This window comes from Chelmon rostratus, chromosome 1 (assembly GCF_017976325.1).
Source record: "Chelmon rostratus isolate fCheRos1 chromosome 1, fCheRos1.pri, whole genome shotgun sequence".
NCBI classification, from domain to species: domain Eukaryota; kingdom Metazoa; phylum Chordata; class Actinopteri; order Chaetodontiformes; family Chaetodontidae; genus Chelmon; species Chelmon rostratus.
Genome location: NC_055658.1, coordinates 13,534,597 through 13,555,296, shown reverse-complemented (window position 1 = coordinate 13,555,296; position 20,700 = coordinate 13,534,597). Strand labels below are relative to the sequence as shown.

The window sequence follows — 20,700 nt, the reverse complement described above, 5'->3', positions numbered from 1 at the left end:
TAGGTTTTGGGGGAATAGTGCTGTCTGGATTTGTATTTTTATATCTCCAAAATGTTTACTGCCAATATTTTGTCATTATACAATATATGGAGATATTCCTTCAGCGTCAAGCCAAAGCTTTACTTTATGATAGCTACATCGTCCACATACAACTGAAAAAGATGCTCAGTACAGAGCAGCATACCTCATATGCCCTCGTGTATGAAGATAATTAATGAGGGCAAGATAAGGTCTATTTAATTACTTCTAATGATTGAATACATGTACATTTTCAAAAAGGAGGCTTAACTTTCCTTTTCTCCACCACATTTTTACAGTTATAAGAGCGGTGCCGATTTCAGGCCGGCTTCTTCTTTATGAAATGAAAAGACTAAAAATCTTACAGCAGCTTTAGAACAGTTTTTTCTACACATTTCACAACAAAATCCCTCAGATCCAGTCAGAGAAATTGATGAAATTACCCAGGGACAGTTAGATGACGGCCTTTTTTAACATTTAAAACCACCAGTCTTGTTTATCTATTAGTGGGCAGCCAGACTCTTTTTTTCAGTTTTTTCTGTGTGTGTCTGGATCTCTCAGCTCTATATACATACACTGCTGACTGATTATACCAGGTCTGACCAACAAGTCAGACCCAGAACTGAAAGACTGTCGCACACAGACACAAAACACCAAAGATTCAATGCCAACACCCTGTTTTCACTGTTTTTTTTTAATTCTAACCTTGTATTTGACTACTTTCGACTCAGTGGGACCTGTTGAATTTCTTGCTTTCCAGAGTTTCTTTTCACATCTGGATGGTATTCTGTTGTGGCCGCAATCCTGTCGTCCACACCCCCTCACACAGGTGAGTAAGGACACACCAGTGCTCACATTTCACAAGACTAATCCAATTCAGTGCTCAAATACCAAGATTACAATACTGCAGTTTTCCAGTCGTATTCGTGTTCAATATTCGGTGTTCAACCATGTGTCATGACAGTTAAAGGCCTTTTAAAACTGACATTGTTGGAGAAAGGAGAGTGTTAGCATCGCTAATGAACTTTTACACGTTTCCCCTTGTGGTAAATCTTTTAAACGTGCAGTGTTTGATGCCAGCTAATATTAGCCCAGTGTCACTGTTTCTAAAAGTCTTTACTGATGTAAAAATAGCAATACACACCGTCAGAGTACTCAATGCAAAGTCTTACATTGAAAATGTTACTCAAGCAAACATATGCAAGTATCATCAGGTAAATTCACTCTAAAATTAAAACTACTTATTGTGGAGCTAAATTTAACTCATATCCTGTTTGGTTCATCCATAACAATCCATCACATTTTATAAATCCATCATGGTTTGTATGGAAAATCTTTGTTTTGTAAAGTAGCTAAAGCTGCCAAATGCAGTGGAGAAAAAAGTACAGTTTTTGCCTCGAAATGTAGTTAAAGTATAAAGTTGAAATGGAAATAGTCAGGTTAAGCATACGTGGGTACCTCGTATTTGTACATATACATTGTAGGAACAGCTAGTTCTGATTCTTTCTTTCACAGATCTGTGCTGAACATTGAAAGCCTTGAAATGTGACAGTAAAGTTCACTCATTCATAAAGCAGCTAGTAGCTAGTAGACTGTGATTGATTGAGACTTCAGCGCTGATGTACGGAGCATAAACTCAGCAGCTGGACTCAACAATAAGGCACCATTGTTGTGTGTTAACGTTGAAATGAAGCAGTTAAAGCGACTCGTGTTTTGTATGTTTGTCCGCGTAAGTGAAGAGGTTGGTCCTGTGCTTGGTTCGCTCGCAGCAGGTCAGATGACGCTCAGTGTGTCTGCCTGCAGTTTCAGAGACGTCACTCAACTCCAGTAGCTATTAGATATATACCTGGTAGTCAGTTTATGGATTGATCCAAATCTACAATAATAGCATTGTCTTACATTATGTTTACTGTTATCTGAGGTTACTGTTTCCATGGTGATTGAGAATTTGCAGTTACAAAAACAATAGATATGTAACAATTTATGATCCCTGACGTTTCTTCTTATCTTCCCCTGCATCGAGTGACGAACGTCATTTGTGTTTTATATTTCTACAGCACAGAATTTTAGACGCAAGAGATTTTTAAAAAAACATCAGGAAGACATCTTTAAGGAGTATTTTGCTACATTTACAGGCCATCGACATACAACTATCTGCTATCTTGCCACAAAAACCCTCAAATAAAACAGTCTTGTCTCGACAGTGGCTGAAAAAATATATAAAAGTGAACATGTATCTGGGACACAAATTCTACATTTAACACCAAAATACTTGTCCACAACAAAATGTACATAATCTGAAACACTGTAAAAGTAGACAATACTACAATGACAAAAGTCCTGCATGCCAAACGTATTCATATTTAATTTAATTTTTCAAAGTTGTAATATTATTTGGAAGTAAAAGTATGGCTGTTTTCTATTTATGTAAAATTTTGTGAGTGCAATTTTAATCTGCAAAGTAAACTGTAAGTAGTAGAGTGGTAAAAACTACGATATCTGAATGTGAAATAGAACCGAATAGAAGTGTAAAGTAGCAGAAATGGAAATACTGAAGGTACAAGTTAGTTAAATTTGTATGTGATCCATTGATTCAGCATTGCACCCATCACAATGAATGCTTATTTAAAAAAAAAGTTCAAATTCAAGGCAGTGTTACATCGTCTTTGTTTATGGCACGTGACATCACTTGAGGCAGTTTTTCAGATTTCACACAGCTCCCTCTAGAGCCATGACAGGCTATATACGAATGTTTGACGTATGCAGTAGTGCTCCTCAACACCTGGAAACAGACTCTGATGTGTAAAATTGATTTTACACAATTGAATTGTGTAAAAGTTGAGTACAGTACTTGTTTAAATGCTCTGACCAACACGACCTTCACCCAAACACCAAACCAAATTTGCGTGGTGAGTACAACATTTTTACAATCTGTAGATGCTGAGTTAGCATTCAGAAGATTGTATTAAAACGTGCACTTCCAGCATACATCAACAGGACATCACGTCCTGCATACCAGATCAAATGGGGGGAAATACAAAAGCCCACTTAAAAATGTCCAGATTAAACCTTTCAGACAAATACTGCTCATCGAGGAATATGTTCACTATAAAAAGTGGGCACCTCTCCCATATTTCTTTGTTCTTTTCTATTCATTTGAACACTGTCACGCACCAGTGTGAAGTGAAGTTGTGAGTAACATTTTCTTACCCACGTTCACTTCCTGGTGCGATTCACCTCGTGTGATTCTCGTGACCACAAAATAGAAACAAAGTATAGACAAGATTAAATGTCACCACATATACAATGAGCGGGGACAGTGATCTGCACTACCTGACATCCACTGGTGTCAAAAGGGAGGGACATTCAAACTCCCAACAGGGCATCATTTTTACATTAAAACAGCATATAATTTTAGACACAGTTAAATGTTACTTGCGCCATTTAGTTTCCAAGGAAACGAGAAGGGTATATTTAGAGTGCACTAAACTGAGACAGAAGAAAAAAGTGTTAATAATCTTGATGGAGCTATTACAATTAGTCAAAGTCAAATAGTAAAGATCAAAACACCTCATCTGCTTACAGTTGAAGGTGAGAGATTGCTCAAGAACAACCGCCCAGCTCATTCAGCACCACTTCTGACACTTGCGTCATTCAGTATTTAGTGGCATTACTGATTCACGTGGTACAGTAGAGGTTTCACTTCAGCTACTCATCAAGGGAGATTCAGGGGGAAGACAGACGTCAATGGGAAAAGGTGTTTTTTTCTTCTTTCTTATACATGTTGAGCTGTTTAGCCGCAATGCAAGAAAATCAAATGTTTTAGAAAAGCACAGAGAAATAAGGGTTTAACATTTTCACTGGGAATAGGCCTTTTCCTCATTAAAACTCAGTGTTTAGTTGTTTAGTATTCAGACCAAACGTTTCAGGATCATTACAGTGCCCAATCAAACCAAAGGCGTTTGGAATGTAAAATTGGAGAAAAAAAAAAAGCTTGGCTACATGAACTGAATTGTCAGTCATTTTCTGTACATTTTACTGATACAAAAAGGCAGACAATACAATGCTCACATACTTTTATTTGGGTAGAAAAAGTTTTCACCAAAGTTGTACGTAACACCTTTTGTGTTCATAGTCGTGGCTCTCGTTCAAGTTTGAACAGGTGTTTCAGTGCGAAGACAAGGTGAGAGAAAGACTGACTGCTGCCCAGTCAGATTGGCATTGAAAGCAAGTGAGTGGACCTTTGAGATGTATATATTTTTTTGTTTTTATTGCCTGTTTTATCCCAATTCTGGGAGTCCAGCTTTCTATGCAAACCAGTCTGCAGGCAAATGTTACAACTGTGACACACTGTGTCGCCGGTTTATGTTGCACCTGCCACTGAAAACAAACCAAAAAAACCTGAGCTCCAACTAGCGGGCATACTGCGTGTGAGATTCAATTACCCATCATTGTGCAGTGCCCTAACTGACCAGTAGGAGTCACTAATGCAGTATAAAAGATGTAACTGTGTTTGTTGGAACGCGTGACCCCGAGGTGCCGCTACCTGGATTAAACCCTGGCTCACTGCTGTGGTGGTCTTCAGATAGAAACTAGCTAGTGTCCTCAAGTAAAGAAAATAATCGACATTTACAGTCAAGATTGGACAAGTGTTCATGTAACTGCATTTTCGCCTTTGGTTAACTTGTTTAGTAATTGTAAAGAGTTCCTCTGGCTGTAGAGAAAACAAACAAAAACATTTGGATGAAGGGTGTATTTTAGTTCTGGCATAGTTAACGTCTGAGTACTGCCCTTAGTTTAGCAGAGCGTCCTCGAGGATTCTCTGTGACATCGTCCTTTTCTGGGATGATCACTTTTCTTCGCAGCGGGAGCCAATAAACACTTTCACCACCTTTGTTTTCCTTCTTGGTGCCTTGCTTCCTCGGGCCGAAGTGATACTGATCTAGACCAGACAAGTTGTCTCCTCTGAGGAAACGCTTGACCAGTCTGTCTTCCAGCGAATGAAAGGTGATTACGCAGAGACGTCCTCCAGGTCTCAGCACGGCCCGGGCAGCGCGCAGGCCCGCATGTAGTTCATTCAGCTCGTCGTTCACAAAGATACGCAGAGCTTGGAAAGTCTTAGTGGCCACATGTGCGGGTCGGTGGAGTCGGTCTTTGCGTGCATAGATGACAGCAGGAGGAAACGATCCTAGAGACAAAGAAATGGTCAGAGTGAGTGGAACTGGATGGAAGTGTAATGCACTGCAACATTTTGTTGTTACTGTATTTTTAAATTTAAAATTGTTAATAAGAAAAACAAAACACAAAGAATAAAACCAAAAAATGTTCAATGTAAACAGAAAAATATGTTGGAATTGTGCACGAGAGGCTAACAATTTACATCTTTAAAGAAACATATAAAATGAGACGAACACGGGCAAGACTGCAACCATGCTATTTTCTGTCCCACCTGCTTTTCACTCAACCATTGACCGGAGTGAAAGAGAACCAGAAATTCATCCACCTTAAAAAAAACAAAAAACATATACCCTGACCCAGTATCCGTTGGAATTATATTAATATTGGAAAAAAAACACGTGTGGATGAGCGCGTAGCATGAAGACTGAAGCTCATAACCAGAGTGAAAGAGGCTGTCTGTGTCAAACTCAAACAACCATCCATGAACGAAGCGTGGGGCTGCCACACCACTTATCAGTTACCACACCACCAATCCATACCCTGAGTCTTGCGACTCTGAAGACCCTAGTGTGACCTAATAACTGATATGTGACCTCAACAACCCAGGTGTTATCAGTGTGTGAACTGCACAAAAGAGGCTGAAATGCCTGGGATCTCCACTGGTCAGGAGGATACAAGAAGTATCTTGAATGAAATCATTTTCAAGAGTAAAGCAATCTTCTGGTTGAGTGAGAATCGTGAGACATAGTAGGCTGGTTTATGTTATTAAAGGTTCTTTATGAGGATATGAAAGGCCTTATATTAGTGTATTTTATTATTATTATTACTATTACTATATTAATATAGCAGCAAACAATTATTTGCTATGTAGAGATACAGTAGAGTACTGGCATCCTGAGCAGAGCATGATGCCACACTCCCTCTGTAAGTGTTGTAATCCGAGCTTCTCTGTTCATTGTTTTGGTAACCAGGCCTGACGAACGTGCATGTTAGTGCATGTGAGGTCCTCCCCGTGTTTACAAAGAGACGAAGATGGTGACTTCTCACATAGCACTGTAAAAGTGAGATGGCAGAGTGCAGTTCGAAGTGTCCATCTGAGCCACCTAAAGCATATTTTGCTTGATATTTCAGGTAGCTAACATTAGCAGGATCGCTAGCAAGCTAATAGTTTTGCTGTATGGGTTTAGGTCACTCGGTAGATGGAAGAAATAACTCACAAGCTGAATACGTTACTAATGTAGAGCGAAAAACAGCATGTATAGGCAGAATATTTCACATCTAACCCGGTGAATTAAGGGTTTATTTCAACAAAACACGGGTTGGTGATTGTTGGAACAGCCGAAAGATGAACCAAGATGGTGAGTTTTATTTTGTTTCTGTCGAGTTGTTTAGTTGTCGAGTGTTTTACGCTGATCTGCGAGGTAAAATTAGTGTTTTTGTCAGTGGAGTCTGGTGGCTTTGAGGAGAGCGGTATAACGGCTGTTTCTGCTTAGCGGAGAGGTGTGGCCCATTTGTTTTGGTCAGAGATGCTGGTGCCAATGCGACATCTAGTGACAGTAAATGTCGTCTATACAACCGTTGATGTAAGAAGGCGATCATTAAATTAAGTTCGAAGAAAACGAGATGCAGCACAAAAGACAGAGCTTATTGAAAAATATATACAGGTTAATGAAAACGGTGGTTGGAGAGCTGCAGCAGGCCTGAGTGGCAGGTCCATCAGAGGCTCCATGTGGAGCAGATGGAGGGTGGAGATGGTGTTGATATGGCTGATGTGTCATCAAAATACCGAGGTAAGTGCAGCCAAATGCCTCTCGTGATCTCTGAGTTCACTGTCATTCATTGAAGTTCAAGTTAAATCCGACTAAGGGAAAAAAAAAAAAAAAAGATTACTCCCTGAGTCTTGATTACAGTTTCAAAAAACACCAAAACATTGTGTTTTTGGTCGTCATTGCTCTCCTGACCTGCTTTGTGTAAAACAAAGGATGATTTATGTATCTCTCTCCCCCTACAACCTTCCTCTTTAACATTCCTGAACAATTTGTACCTGCCTTTTAAAGGTGGAGAAATTTCCATGCAAACTTTTCCTATATACGTCTTTTATCTATTAGCAATGTCCTCCCTCAGCATGCATGTGCAGTACAGAGAAAGGCATCACTAACTGCAGACATGCAAATAATGTTTGAGATGCCAAGAAAATAACACTTATTGTGCACATTAAATCACATGCAGAATGCATTTGGATTTAAACACAAAAGGGTCAATAATTTGGACATTAGAGGTCAGGGCAGTTGTTGGGAAAACATTTTCTTTATATATGCAAATAGTTTCTGGGGTCCAGCTTGTCCAACTCGTTACCACCACACAGAAGACAAAAGAACAATTAGACACTTATATACACCTAAAGAGAAACCGCAATAAATAGAGAAGTGAGTGATGTGGCATTTCTCCCCTCCTGCACTAAACAGCCCAAGGTGTGACTCACACTGCAATCAATACAATGCCTGCACAGCAAGGACCAGCCCTGGTCTGGCCTCACCAAGCCATATGCTCTCTCTCTCTAATTCATCTTTCAAAGGTCCTACAGACAGATCCATGGAGAAAAGGAGAGATTAAGATGTGTACATGAAGGGGAAATCAGCAAGTTAAGAAGGAACAACAAGATAGTGAATGTATTGCACAGGACAACATACAAGACTAGCGTCACAAAGCTTTTGCTGTACTCCTTTGTACCTTTGTGTTATGTCTCATCTCAAGTTGCTATATTTGAAGTTTGTAGCATGCCGCAACAAAGACAACATTCCACAATCAGCTGTTTGGACAACAACAGTGTTTGATGCTCCGGTGTTACTGGCTTAACAAAACGCAGGAGTTTGTTAACAACAACAGAATAAATGGAACAGGAGAACATGGACACAACAGATGAGACGATGTATTGGCTTAAGTTGAAGTGAAATGGCATTGCAACATATCAGCACCTTATCAGACTTAAGTGCTTTGCTGCACCCTGTTAATCCTCATGAAATAAGTGGTGCTGGAAGCTCAGTGATGTAGTAACTACTTGTAGGACTAATCTCTGTAGTGTAGAGGGTGAACAAACTGGTGACATGCTAATGCTAGCCATATAGAACATTGGATGGTGCCACGCTAGCTTTCTACATTTTCAGCTTTCTGGCTTTCGTTTTTTTGGTCAGCGCTGTCACAGCCAAGATGATTTGGAATTGATGAATTATGCAAAGACCTGTGGCCATATTGACCAAAGCTGCATCTGCTACAGCTTTGTGTGGTTTAACTTTGCTTCTGCAAGTGAATCCACTGATTGTGCATCAATTTGATTGCAATAAACTGATTTTGTCCGACATTCACTGTTGCAAAAGCTGGTGTGAGCAGGCCATGAGACCACACATGAGAGTTACAGAATTGAAAATGTGCACATTTACGGACCGTTAAAAACCAAGAGGACAAGAAAAATGTCCACCATCAGCATTTCAGCTGATCTACCTTATTAAAGATATTCTGATATTTTCTGCATCGTAGATTATGTGACAACATTCATATTCATCAATCATGTCTACCAGAAATCTATACTAAATAAACTGTTGGGAAACCTTGGTAAACAGGGTTCTTTTGTTGCCATTCTGTGGAACTCTGCTACAGGTTGTTCTTTTCTAAAATGCATTTTAAATTGGCAGTGATAGCATTTATGCTAATGTTGAATTAATTCAAGAAGATCACCACGCGTTTCACTGTTACAGTTGTTGCTCTGGGTGGAAATAAACGTTAAATAGCTTGGTGGCATCTCAAAATCAATGCATCCATGTCCTTCCCGCTGGCTACTCAACACACACACACACACAGTTAAGTGCAGGGTGATTATGCCATTTATTGTGTTATTTGGTGCTGTAAAGTAGGTACAGCTGATGCTTTTTCACTTGATTCCTGCTGTCAGTGTTCAGCAAAGCAAACAAACTTTCCATTAAGTTACGTGTTGGGTTGACTTGGCAAAGCTGCTCTGATGTATTTTCATTTCAGGCTGTTAAAGGAAAAAACAGTTCATGGCTGTGGGACTTCTCTGTTACCTTTGCATCTGTGATTTATGTGGAAAACACCTACCACCCACAGGCCACGCACATAAAACTCTGCCGGTTCTCCACTAAAACTTTGTGTATGCATGAGACAGAAACATGCTAATTCACTTTTCATCAGGGTTCTGTTGTTTAAATCAGATCCTGACACAAGCCGCACACGCACAACCAGACTACTACGTACCATTACTATCATCAATTCATCACTTTTATGCGTAAAGAATCCGGCAGTGATATCGCGTTGTAGTTAATCGTCAGAAAAGTTATCAGTGATTTATAGAGGTCATGCTGAAACAGACAAAGTGCCTCACGTTAACGCAAAACATGAACAGAGCGCGGGAAAAGAAACCAATGTCGATAAAGACTAGGGTTGGAACAGTAACTAGTAAATGACTAGAATAAGATTCATAAAAATGATAAACACTCATCCACCACCCTAACCTTCACACCCTTTTAACTCACATTACAACATGAACTGGATATTTACACTGGATGCAGATCATGTCCCGCAGAATCGTCCGATATCAACGGACCACACTGGGACACTGCTGTTTACAAGATACTGGAACATTTGAAAGCGACTGTGCCAAACATACTGCGCATTAAGTCCAACTATACTTAACAAGTCCCCAAATAAAGGAGTTGTTGAAGGTCTACTGATACAGGTAGGTTTGGAATTAATACAGCGAATGTAACAGCTCAAAGACATAAAATATTTCATACAGGGATAAATCAGTCTGAACCTCCTGAAATCTGAACCCAGAACAGACCAGAAACCAGCACCATTCAGCTGTCCTAAAACGCAAGTGAAACCAGTGACTGGAAACATGCATTCTTTTTGTCATGTATATATAGTATAAGGCTGTGCATTTGCATGGTTCTGCCATTACATTACTCAATGAAAACAATGACAAATAGGTATTTCATAGATTGTGAGGTGTCTGCGTTTCGAAATCAAAAAGGGATGATTTAGTTTATAGCTCTCATATTAAACTAGACTTTACAAAGCGCTACACAACACAATCAGTAAAATTTCCTAACAACTTACACAAATGTTTTTTTTTTAATTAGATTCTGTTTCTCTTGCTTTACCTTTATATCTCATATTTACATCACCATCTCCACATCCATATCACCTGAGAATTGCTCCAGAAAACCATGCATATGCCTGCTGAGAAGTGTGGATAAGCTGCGCACATTGTCACAGCACAATCAGTTTTTAATCATTGTATGCGTGGTAAATGGCGTATGCATGGTTTTTGTGGGTACGCATCTTTTACATTTTGCCCCAGGTGCGTATACAACCCCAAAGCCCTGCTCATTCACACAGTTTGCTTCTGTACACAACTACATTGTAGTATTTTTATATTCCTGTTATTAAATTAATCAAATAGCATGGATACCCAGATGCAAACAAATTGAAGTAAAAACAACACACATTATTAGCTGCACTATTTCTGATTTTCAGTGTGTAACATAACCTCAACTGTAGCGTGACCTTTCTTATACGATGTCTCAATATGCACACATACAAGCCTTTGTCACTTCTCTTGTGACTGTAAGTTTGTTCCTGTCAGCATCACTCTCACAATTGGTCATAGAGCCCCGCTGGAACTTTCTTAAATCAAGACCTCTCTGATTTTTCTGAATCAACATTGGTAGTGACTCGCTTTGCTCTTCAAAAAAGATTACACAGCTGCTCTTACTCACACCTGTTCTCCCAGGGTGACACTGACGCACATACTGCTCTGTGCAATAACTATTGAAACAACATCTCACTCGTTCAGCAGCTCAAATCTGGAGGCATACGGCTAAAAAAAAAAAAAAAAAACCCAAAAACCCAAAAACAATCAGTGAAGACAAACAACGTAATCCTGGCTTTATGCACGAGTGTGTATTGTGTGTGTGTGTGTGTGTGTGTGAGCGTATGTGGGTGTTTGCATTTGTGTCAGGTGTCTGTGCATATTTGTGAGCAGAGAAATGGGGGAAACGAGGAGAAAGGGGAGAGATGGGTTACTGTATGTGAAAAATGTTTGTTTTCAAGGCATGAGCCACATTCTGTTCCAGCAGCCTGCAGCTCTGTCTTTGTCTCAACTTTAAAGGAAGGTGTGGAGGAAAGGCACCCAAAACAGAGGCAGGAGAGAGGAAGATGACTGAGGTCACACTCCATGTAATTTTCTGAGACAAATACGACCCACCGGGAGACAGCCTTAATAACTCTGGTCGTATTTTATTTTCCGTTACAGCCCCCAGAATGCTGCGGGGAATTAATCAGGACAGTGTCGAGCTACCTGCCACCACGCTGGCCAGCTGCTGTGTCCGAGTGATGGGGTTGACACGGCGTGCCTCCACAATTGCTGAAGCTATTTTCCTGGCGTGTCTTTCTTCCCCGTATGCAGTGAGGATGGATGCAAGAGCCTGTTGATCTAAGGTATTCACAACGTCAGCAGCGCAGGGCATGTCGGGGTACCTACGCACAAAGAGAAGCCCAATTAAGCTGCTTGACGTCACGTCCTTGCTGACAGTGGCGAATCCTGACAACTCTGAGATACAGCTGAAACCCTTTATAGCTGACAGTTATGAAAAGAATGACTGTGAGGGAATGAAAAGAGAAATGCAGCTTGTGCGGCAGCTTGTAATGAGTTTATCTTAGCGGGTTGCACTTCACATTATACTGACATTGAAAAGGCATTCGTATATATTTCTGAAAACACTCAAGGAGCATTACAGTGCCTGCACAGCAATACCATGTATGGTATATAAACACACACACATACATGTATACACATACATGTCTTTATCTCTTCTCTCTCTATACATATATATGTGTGTGTATGTACATATATATAAGTAAATATATAGATACAGATATAGGCTTGATAAATATTAGAAAGGCATGTATGACTCTGCTTAACGTGTCTGCAATGGGGTTTTAGATCGCACTGTCACACTTCAGTAGTGTTACAATAAAACATTATATATGGAGTATAAATGCTGCCATAATTCAAAAATAAAATAACATTAGTAGCTGCATTTTTTTGTTTTTTGGCTGCAAAAACCTTTTTGGTGAGAATCCATTAAATTTGGTTATTAAAGAAGTGCGTCCAAATTACCTCCGAAGCAGGAAGTTTTACGTTTGGAAAATAAGCTTGTCGGTGCTCGCTGGTGGTTATACTCTGAAATTATATTTAGCATTTTTGTACTGCAATTGCCTCTTATTGGCCAGTATATACACCCACACTGATATATCTGGAAAACGCTGGCCAATTTGTCTGTCTGTCTCGTCTTCAAAGTTTATACTGACATTTAATTTTCCCACACTATGACACAAACCTAGTCATACTTTAAATCACCAAAAAACAGCAGATTATTTCTGGAAATTTCACGATCCATGATAAAATAAAACACAGTTAGCTGTGTGACTTTTCATACTTAAAATTTTGTTACACGGGCAGAATAAATTAAATGTAGTGGCATTATATAATCCTTTATTAGTGGTCATGTGGTCACCCTGACAAAATGAAGATAGTAACTCAATCTCTCGTAGACATTTAAATTGTCCAAGTCAATAGGACCATTAGCAACAAATCCTCCAGAACAACCCATATGACCATTACAGTATGGTTGGGAAAAGATTGTGGTCTTAGTTCAGTTTAGGGAAAGATCTCCTTCCTTTTAGCAGCGATATAACACCACCCTTCTTCCTTTGCTACTTAGAAAGGACAGTAGTATTCCTGTGAGGCAGACGCTGGTCAATGTTATTGGCAGCATTTTGGCGGTGCACCTTTTTTATTAGCTGCACTTTGACATTACTGCTCCAATGAGTACTGAAGCAATTTCAAGGCACCAGTGACTGATTATCCAGCACCGCCCAGCATTATTTATTCATTAGGAAAATGAAGACCAGTGTTTTTTATATCCAGCACTGTATGTTGCAAAGCTCTTACCTCTCTCCATCCATTCTCATATCCAAGGGCCCATCCTTGCTGATACAGAAGCCCCTCTCCGCCTGATCCATCTGCATGGAGGAGCAGCCAGCATCCAACAGGACAGCATCAATGCTGCCTGGCTTGATGTTCATGTTAGACAGCAGGACTTCAAGCTCGCTGAATCGGCCGAGCAATGGTTTCACACGACCGCTGAAGAAAGGATGGAGGGAAAGGTAATGCATACAGCAATTAGACATTTGTATCAACACATGGTACAACAAACTGCCCTCATATATTGTTTTTCAGTTTATCAGTTGAATAAGTTACATTTTAATAGAATAAACTGGTTGGCTGGCAAGTTGGCAAGAGGGAACAGGTTCAATAATAGTTGAAAAGGCAAAACAGAAACAGAAATAAAAAGTATACAACATACACAGCAACACAGTGCTGGGACAGAGACGGTGGTTCAAAGAGATAAAAGATGGTTTTAACAAAAGACATTAATGATGATTACAATTTTGACTCTAAGAAAATGTCTTTATAAACGTTTAAATTGCAGGAGGAAGTGTTTTTAAGATTGCATTGAATTGTGTTTCAGATTTTACAAATTTGAGACCATCTTCAATGCTGAAGGGAAATTAAAATAGAAGACCAGTGAATTTTGCTCCATTGACATAACCTATATTAAAGCAGGTGCAAATTTGTTCAGCAAAAAATAATGTAGTTGACATACTTATGATGAAATTTGAAAAGAAATTTTTTTTAAGTACTTTTGACAAATAAAGAATAAGTAAGAAAATAAAACTGGTCTAATCTGAAACAAGGGTTTGGGCGTCAAAAGGGGGATGAAGTTTTGCCCTGTTCACACTAACAAGAACAGAAACACAAAAACTGCAAGGCTGCCAGGAGCCGCTGACATCTCATGCACTCGGTTCCACCGAGCTGTCAATCCCACAGCAGTTTAATGCTAAACCCACTGCTGTTGCTGTTTTGGCTCACAATGATATAGAACAGAGTAGGAGCTGCATGAGCTCCAAATTACCTTTATTGACATTACACATATAAAACAGATCTCAGGTGTGAAGGGTTGCTACGCCACAATTTTCTACACCTTCACAGTTCATAGTTAATTTATTTCAACTTTACCCTCCACACCTCCTCTCCACTCCTCACCACTGATCATCGGGCTCCTTGGGAAGGACATGCCACTGCTAGCATCTCTACATTTGTTCATCCACTCTCTTTACCCTCTCTCTTTTTCTGTTCAATAATCTGTTTGTAAAGAAAAAACAACACTTTCATTTTGAAAAACAAATACCGTCATTTGAAAAACGAAGATTCAGGCAGAACTTTATGCATTCTCCAGTATTCTGCAGAAAACTGCAGGATTATTTTACAAATCAAATAAACCATACAAATAAAGTGGAAGCCAATTATATTAACTAATATTATGAAAACAAGAACCAGAAAATAAAACTCACTGTTACCTTCAATTTTATTAGCCTTATTATCTACTGAATTTGGGTCTGTTAAACCAATCAATAATAATGTGCCCATAGTTAGTCTGCTTGAGTTATTTAAAAAAAGTCAACTTATGTTTCCATACTGTTTTTCATTTTCACATATTTATTATCTAATAGCTACACTTTATTAATATGAATTCTATACTCATTATCAATATTATTTATCATTTTCCTTTCATGTCAGCCTTGTTCTGTGTGACACACGTTCTAAATAAGGTTTTTGGGGGAAGAAAGGTTGCTTCTTATAGAAAATGAATGGGAGTCAGCGGCTTCATCCCATTTGCCATGTTCTGTGTGTTTTTAGTAATTTACACCTGGAAGCTGCCCAGTACAACCACAGTCTGATCTGCTGGCCAACGAGAGGCCCCACTGGAGCAGTTTGGGGGTTAGGAGCTGTGCTCAAGGGCACCTTAGTCTGTCTGTGCAATTACTAAGGTAATGAGGGAGTGGAAAACACTGCTCTTTTTCTTTCTCTAACCACAACAACTGCTACTGAATGGGAAGGCAAGTCACCTTTTCAGTTTATGGGAAATATTGAGTGTTTTCCATATTATTATATCCATTATGCTTACAGGTCCACACATACATGGTAGAGAAACAAGACCCACATTCAACATCAGGCAAGTCAAGGTTATTTTAAGCAGACATGTTCATGGGGAGACCATGTGAGCACCAATTAGCCACAACATTACAACCACTGACAGGTGAAGTGAATAGCATTGATTATCTCGTTAAACTGCAATGTTCTGCTCGGAAACCTTGGGTCCTGGCATTCATGCGGATGTTACTTTGACATGTACCATCCACCTAAACACTGCCGCAGCCCAATTACACCCCCCATGGCAACGACATTCACTGATGCCGGTGAGCCCCCCAAGCTAGACAGTTTGCACCGCCATGCTGAACATCCATGAAGGCCCCAGCTCGCAACCCACAGGACCCAAAGGATCTGCACCAATGTCCTGGTGCCAGACACCACAGAACAACCCCAGAGACCTTGTGCCGCTGTCTTGACAGGTCAGAGCTGCCTTGGTGGCCCAAGGGGGGGGCCTACACAACATTAGGCAGGTGGTTTTATTGCTGTGGCTGATCGGCGTACAATTCAATGGAGACCCACAATAGTAAACCCTATAAAGCAGACTAACAGTCTTAGCTGGCCTACTGAGATCCTTCCTTGTCACCAGCAGAGCAAGACCATGTGTACTCAGTCACTTCCTCATGCACGAGTGGTGAGATCCTCCAGCCACATTCATGCATTTTTCATGTGACCTTTTAACATTGTGTGAACAAAGATGATGGCAGAGGAGAGCAACAGGAGTTAGCATCTATACATTAGGAGGTCTTCTGCAGCCTTCGCCACCCATCTGGTTCCCAGATATGAAGACAGGTTTCGAGTGAAGTTATTACTCTTTCAACAAAAATGACCAAAAATATTAGTTGGCTTTTCTAAGTGACAAACGACTCACTGCACCCTCCTTATCCAGCACTCAATGTGTGAGCAGTATGACATTATCATGCATTTTTAATCGGTTTTAAAAGTTATATGTCTTAAGACCTCAACAAGGAACCCACCAAAAAGAGGAAGACCTGTTCGAGCCGTCACATGCATACATGACTGTTGACATGATACTGGGACAATTAAAATGTTTCCTGGAGCTACGTATTATCCAACTTGAGTCTGGATGGCTCTACAATTGATGCCCTTAATTTAATGGCCGTCTAATTTATTTCAGTTTGCCTACTCTCAAAATAAGCATTAATAATTAATAAAATAAGCATAAATAAGCATTTTCTCTATGTCTAGCCATTCATTAATGATGACACATTTGTAAGCTTTGCATAGCTAAGTCATGGTTCCGTTTACATTATGTGGACTGTATTTATGATGGATGAGTTTAAATGTTTGGAAGAGAGGGGGTAACAATAGCAAAGTGTATGAAAATATTTGGATAATATGCCCTAAATTTGCAGTGTTTCTTAGCAAAGCAGCTGCTCTGCCACTGACGGTGCAGCGTCTTCCCCAAAATCAATTTGCAAGGTTCTCTTAGACTCATAACATGACAAGTTGACCTCATTATCATCATTATCAATTAAAGCAACTTCACAGCTGTTACCTTTTGTTAGCATGGCTCTGTCCATTTCTTAAAAATGTCTCCTTAATAAAGTAGTTTTCGGTGCTTTAATACAACTCAGTAGTACATTTTCGTTATTTTAACTGTTTACTGAAAAACGTTCTTTTTCAAACATAAAATAACTTCAAACAAATAAAACAATAAACAACCAGGTTAAGCACTATAAGCGCAATAGTCAAAGACTAGCGTGCTGTCTAGGCTCTACTGCTTCAACTAAATGAACTAACAAGCACAAACAACTTGATAAACATTTTGATCAATCAGAAGCCACAGCTGACTGCAGACTATTGGCCCTCATTAAGATGCTTGTCGTGAGTAAATGTAATACAGCTAATAACCTTTTTTTTTAATTCTCTTTTGTAAGGCTCTGACAGCTTTCGTAGACAACGGTGTCTTTTGACCTTAGCGTTAACATTAGCTAGCACAGGCTAGCTGTGATCAGATGGTCCTCTTCCTGTGAAAATGTAGTCTCTGCTCTTAAATGTATGCAACACACTTTCAAATGCTCCATTAAATCTGATGTGTCACACATCTTTGAAGCAACTTCCTAGTTGCTGTGTTCTGTTCTGTGCTCATAGATTGAGTCACTGCTCCCAACACATGAATCTCCATCTGGAGAAGGCTCGTTGAATTTAGTGTATGCCTTCCATGTGTAAGCTAAACCGCAATAGCTACTTCTCCAACCTCCTGTTGTAAAAAAAAACGGCACATTTTTTTGGGAGCATCTCGATATGAACTTTAGTCCGAGTGTCCGTAAAACTAATTACAAAATGCTACTAAACAGCTGCAGACAGGAGCCCTGTACAGCTATTGCCATTAGCTTGCAAGTACCTGCTGTTTTACTGCTCCTGTATAGTTTTATTAAAGTTTATTTGCAGTAAAGTAGCACCAAAAGCACCAGAAACATAGTTTAATTACTGCTTTGATAAAACTTAAAAAACATAATAATTGCATTTAGAGCAAATAATTATTTTCTATTCAAGATAATAAGGGTGTGTCAAAAGAGTACTGATACCAAGCAGCACTGGTATCAATATAGGCATTAATAAAATAAAGGTATCCATACAATTCCCTGTCCAGATATTTTATTATATTTTAAACATGCCCCTTTCATGCACACAACAATGACTCCATGTTTCTCAAGATTAACTAGGGGCATTCAAGGAAAGAACACAAATTGGCAGGTCCTCTATTTCAAAACCCACTGAAGACAAAATGGCAAGGGAGCATCTCACCCACGCTGCCAGGGCCCTCCTTTGCTTTGCTGTTGTTATTCACTATCCTGCACAGTGATTGATTTGTTGAAAAATCTATAGTAAAGGCTTTGTTGTTCTCTCCCATCACCTGCGCAATCCCTTTCTGCTACTGCCTCCTCAGAAGCACTCTACCCACCATCTCCAATTTCTAATTTTTTTTCGCTGTGCAAAGTTTCAGTATAAACTGTCTTTAGACGTTTAAAAACTTTATTTCATTGGTTTTAAAGCATTTTAGCCAGTAAAGTTGAAGCCTTTTTTTCTCAAACAGCTGGAGATCAAGCAGTGTTGCGCTGATGATTTTGCTGTTGCCCCAGAGCTGGTTGCTTACTTTGTCCAGTTTGTTGCTGCAAAGGTAGCATTCAGTGAGTTTATCAGAGCTCCTGGAAACAGCGAGACTGAACTGAAGAGTAAATGTGCAGTCATAAACCAAAACGAGGAGCTAAAGGCAGCTCAAAAGCTCTGTACCACTACAGGGTTGACGCTGAATGACGCGTCTCCAAGCAACACTGAGGCGAATGCCTACACGGGTCGTTCAGAGATGCTCGCTGCCTAATGTCTGGACTGATTCTTCTATACTTTTACACACAGCTTGTATAGCATTTACATTTTTCATTTTGAACTAAGACAGGTGTTGGAACAACAAATCAGCTTGCTCAACCCGCAGGTCCACACTACGTGTCATTTGTCATTTGTCATATGTCATTTAGATCTTGGTGGTGTGCATATTGCCTCCCAATTCCAAGTACTTCCAGTTTTAGGAGATAATTTTAGAAATTACAGTGTTTGTCTTAATAGACTTATCTTGTACTTCATCTTCAAAAACAAAAGCATAAATTACACTTTCATTTCATTATTCTCATACAGACAGAAGACTGTAACGTGGTTCCATGGTTAATGTAGTCAACTTTTCGAAGTTAAAAAAGCTGCATGTTCTCACAGACTTTTCTTTGTATTTTCCTGTTTGGTCAGAAAGCGAGCTTCATCAACACTCAACAGTTAGCCAAAATGCCGATTATGTTGCACCTTTAATTTAGTGGAGTAAAGGCCAGAGAATGGTGTCCCTGTTTCTGTTTATTCAACTGAGAACCAGTTTTGGATTTAGACTTGTGAGGGTTTTTATTATATGACATCACAGAAAAACATTAATTGTAGTCATCAATTTCAATCTGAAGGATTACAAGTATTTCAAAATGGTAAATATTTACATATTGACATGAGATTTCCAGTGACAGCACAAAGTATGCCTTTGCATGTGTAAGTGTAGTTATTTTAAATGAACAGTCAACACTCCCACTTATCATTCTATCTGTAACAGGTACCGTAGCAACGGCACCGTGGTTGACAGATAATCTCCTGTAACACTGGGATGCAGGAGAGAAATAAGGAGACGGCTAGTTATGTCCAAGGATCTTGCAGCAATTTATTAAAGTTTCTTTATGACATGTTCAACTTGTTCAGTGTTCAATGTCCTTTAAACATTTCAATAAATTTCAGTGTCCATGTCAATATCCTTCAGTACAAATCCCATAACAAAATAAATCTCTTTATCAAATACATGTTCACTTACTGTTCGGCTTAGTAGTGTTTTTAACTATTTATCACAAATGAAATACATGGACAATGGTAATATTTACCAGCTTAATGTGAAAGTTATTTTTTAACTCCTTATGAAAGTATTTAACTTCGTTTTAAATCAAGACAGTACTGCATATCACCTCCAGAACTGTTAAGTGCTTAAAATAAACCAAATTTCATTTTTAAACAGTCACCTTTTTTCTTCCTGAACTCACTGAGCAATAAAACATTTTAAAACTAATGGTGGGGACCTTACAGACAGCAAAATAAACAGTACACATCAAAATTGTAAGTTTCAAAAGTACTACTGAAGTGTATGTTCATGTGGGAGAAGTGTGTGTGTGTGTGTTAAACTGGCTGATTCCTACTGCCATGCACGCCATGCGTGATCACTGTACTGTTGCTTGGCTAGGTTTTGCCTCTGTGTTTCAAACGTTGTTAAACACTATTATAAAATGTCTCATTCAAAGACTACTTAACTGAAACAGTTCAGTACCATCCCAAATACATTTCAGCATGGCTAGTTTTCATATTTAGAGTGCTTTTGTACATTTACCAACCTGGGATGCAGGAGAGAAATAAGGAGACGGCTAGTTATGTCCAAGGATCTTGCAGCAATGAAGCAAGACGCATAGAAGACGCTAAACCCATCACCCGCCCTCGCCCCCTGCTGGTATGGAGTAAACATTACAGCATACACACAAAATAGAAAACTCAAACCAGTGCACAAGTAAATGTAAAACTCTTGGGGTACTTATTCAAAAATAAAATACAACAATTTGGATCCAAAATAAAAGACAATAATTTATTCTCTTATTCTTGTTTACACAACACAAATGTGACACTTTTGTGGTCGTCACACACTCTCCGACAAAAAGAAATGGGTCCCACCATTTTCTACTCAGCTCTTCTTAACTCAAGTTCTCTTTTTCTCCCTAACAGGTGACAGGAACAGGTAAGATGTATGGGTGTGATGGTAAGGGGTAAGGCATGTATGTAAAGGGAGA

General features: G+C 39.4%; 1 protein-coding gene across 1 annotated transcript in view; it reads right to left on the bottom strand.

The window, feature by feature from the left end:
* Window positions 1-4,005: 4,005 nt before the first annotated feature.
* The window catches only part of mettl15 (methyltransferase like 15), a 59,217-nt gene continuing 42,522 nt past the window's right edge, over window positions 4,006-20,700 (bottom strand). Inside the window, exons 4-6 of the mRNA XM_041936389.1 lie at window positions 13,226-13,417; window positions 11,570-11,748; window positions 4,006-5,206 (exon numbers count right to left, since the gene is read on the bottom strand). Coding sequence (XP_041792323.1) covers window positions 4,791-5,206; window positions 11,570-11,748; window positions 13,226-13,417 — 787 coding nt within the window. The 3' untranslated portion in view covers window positions 4,006-4,790. The remainder of the gene's footprint in view (window positions 5,207-11,569; window positions 11,749-13,225; window positions 13,418-20,700) is intronic.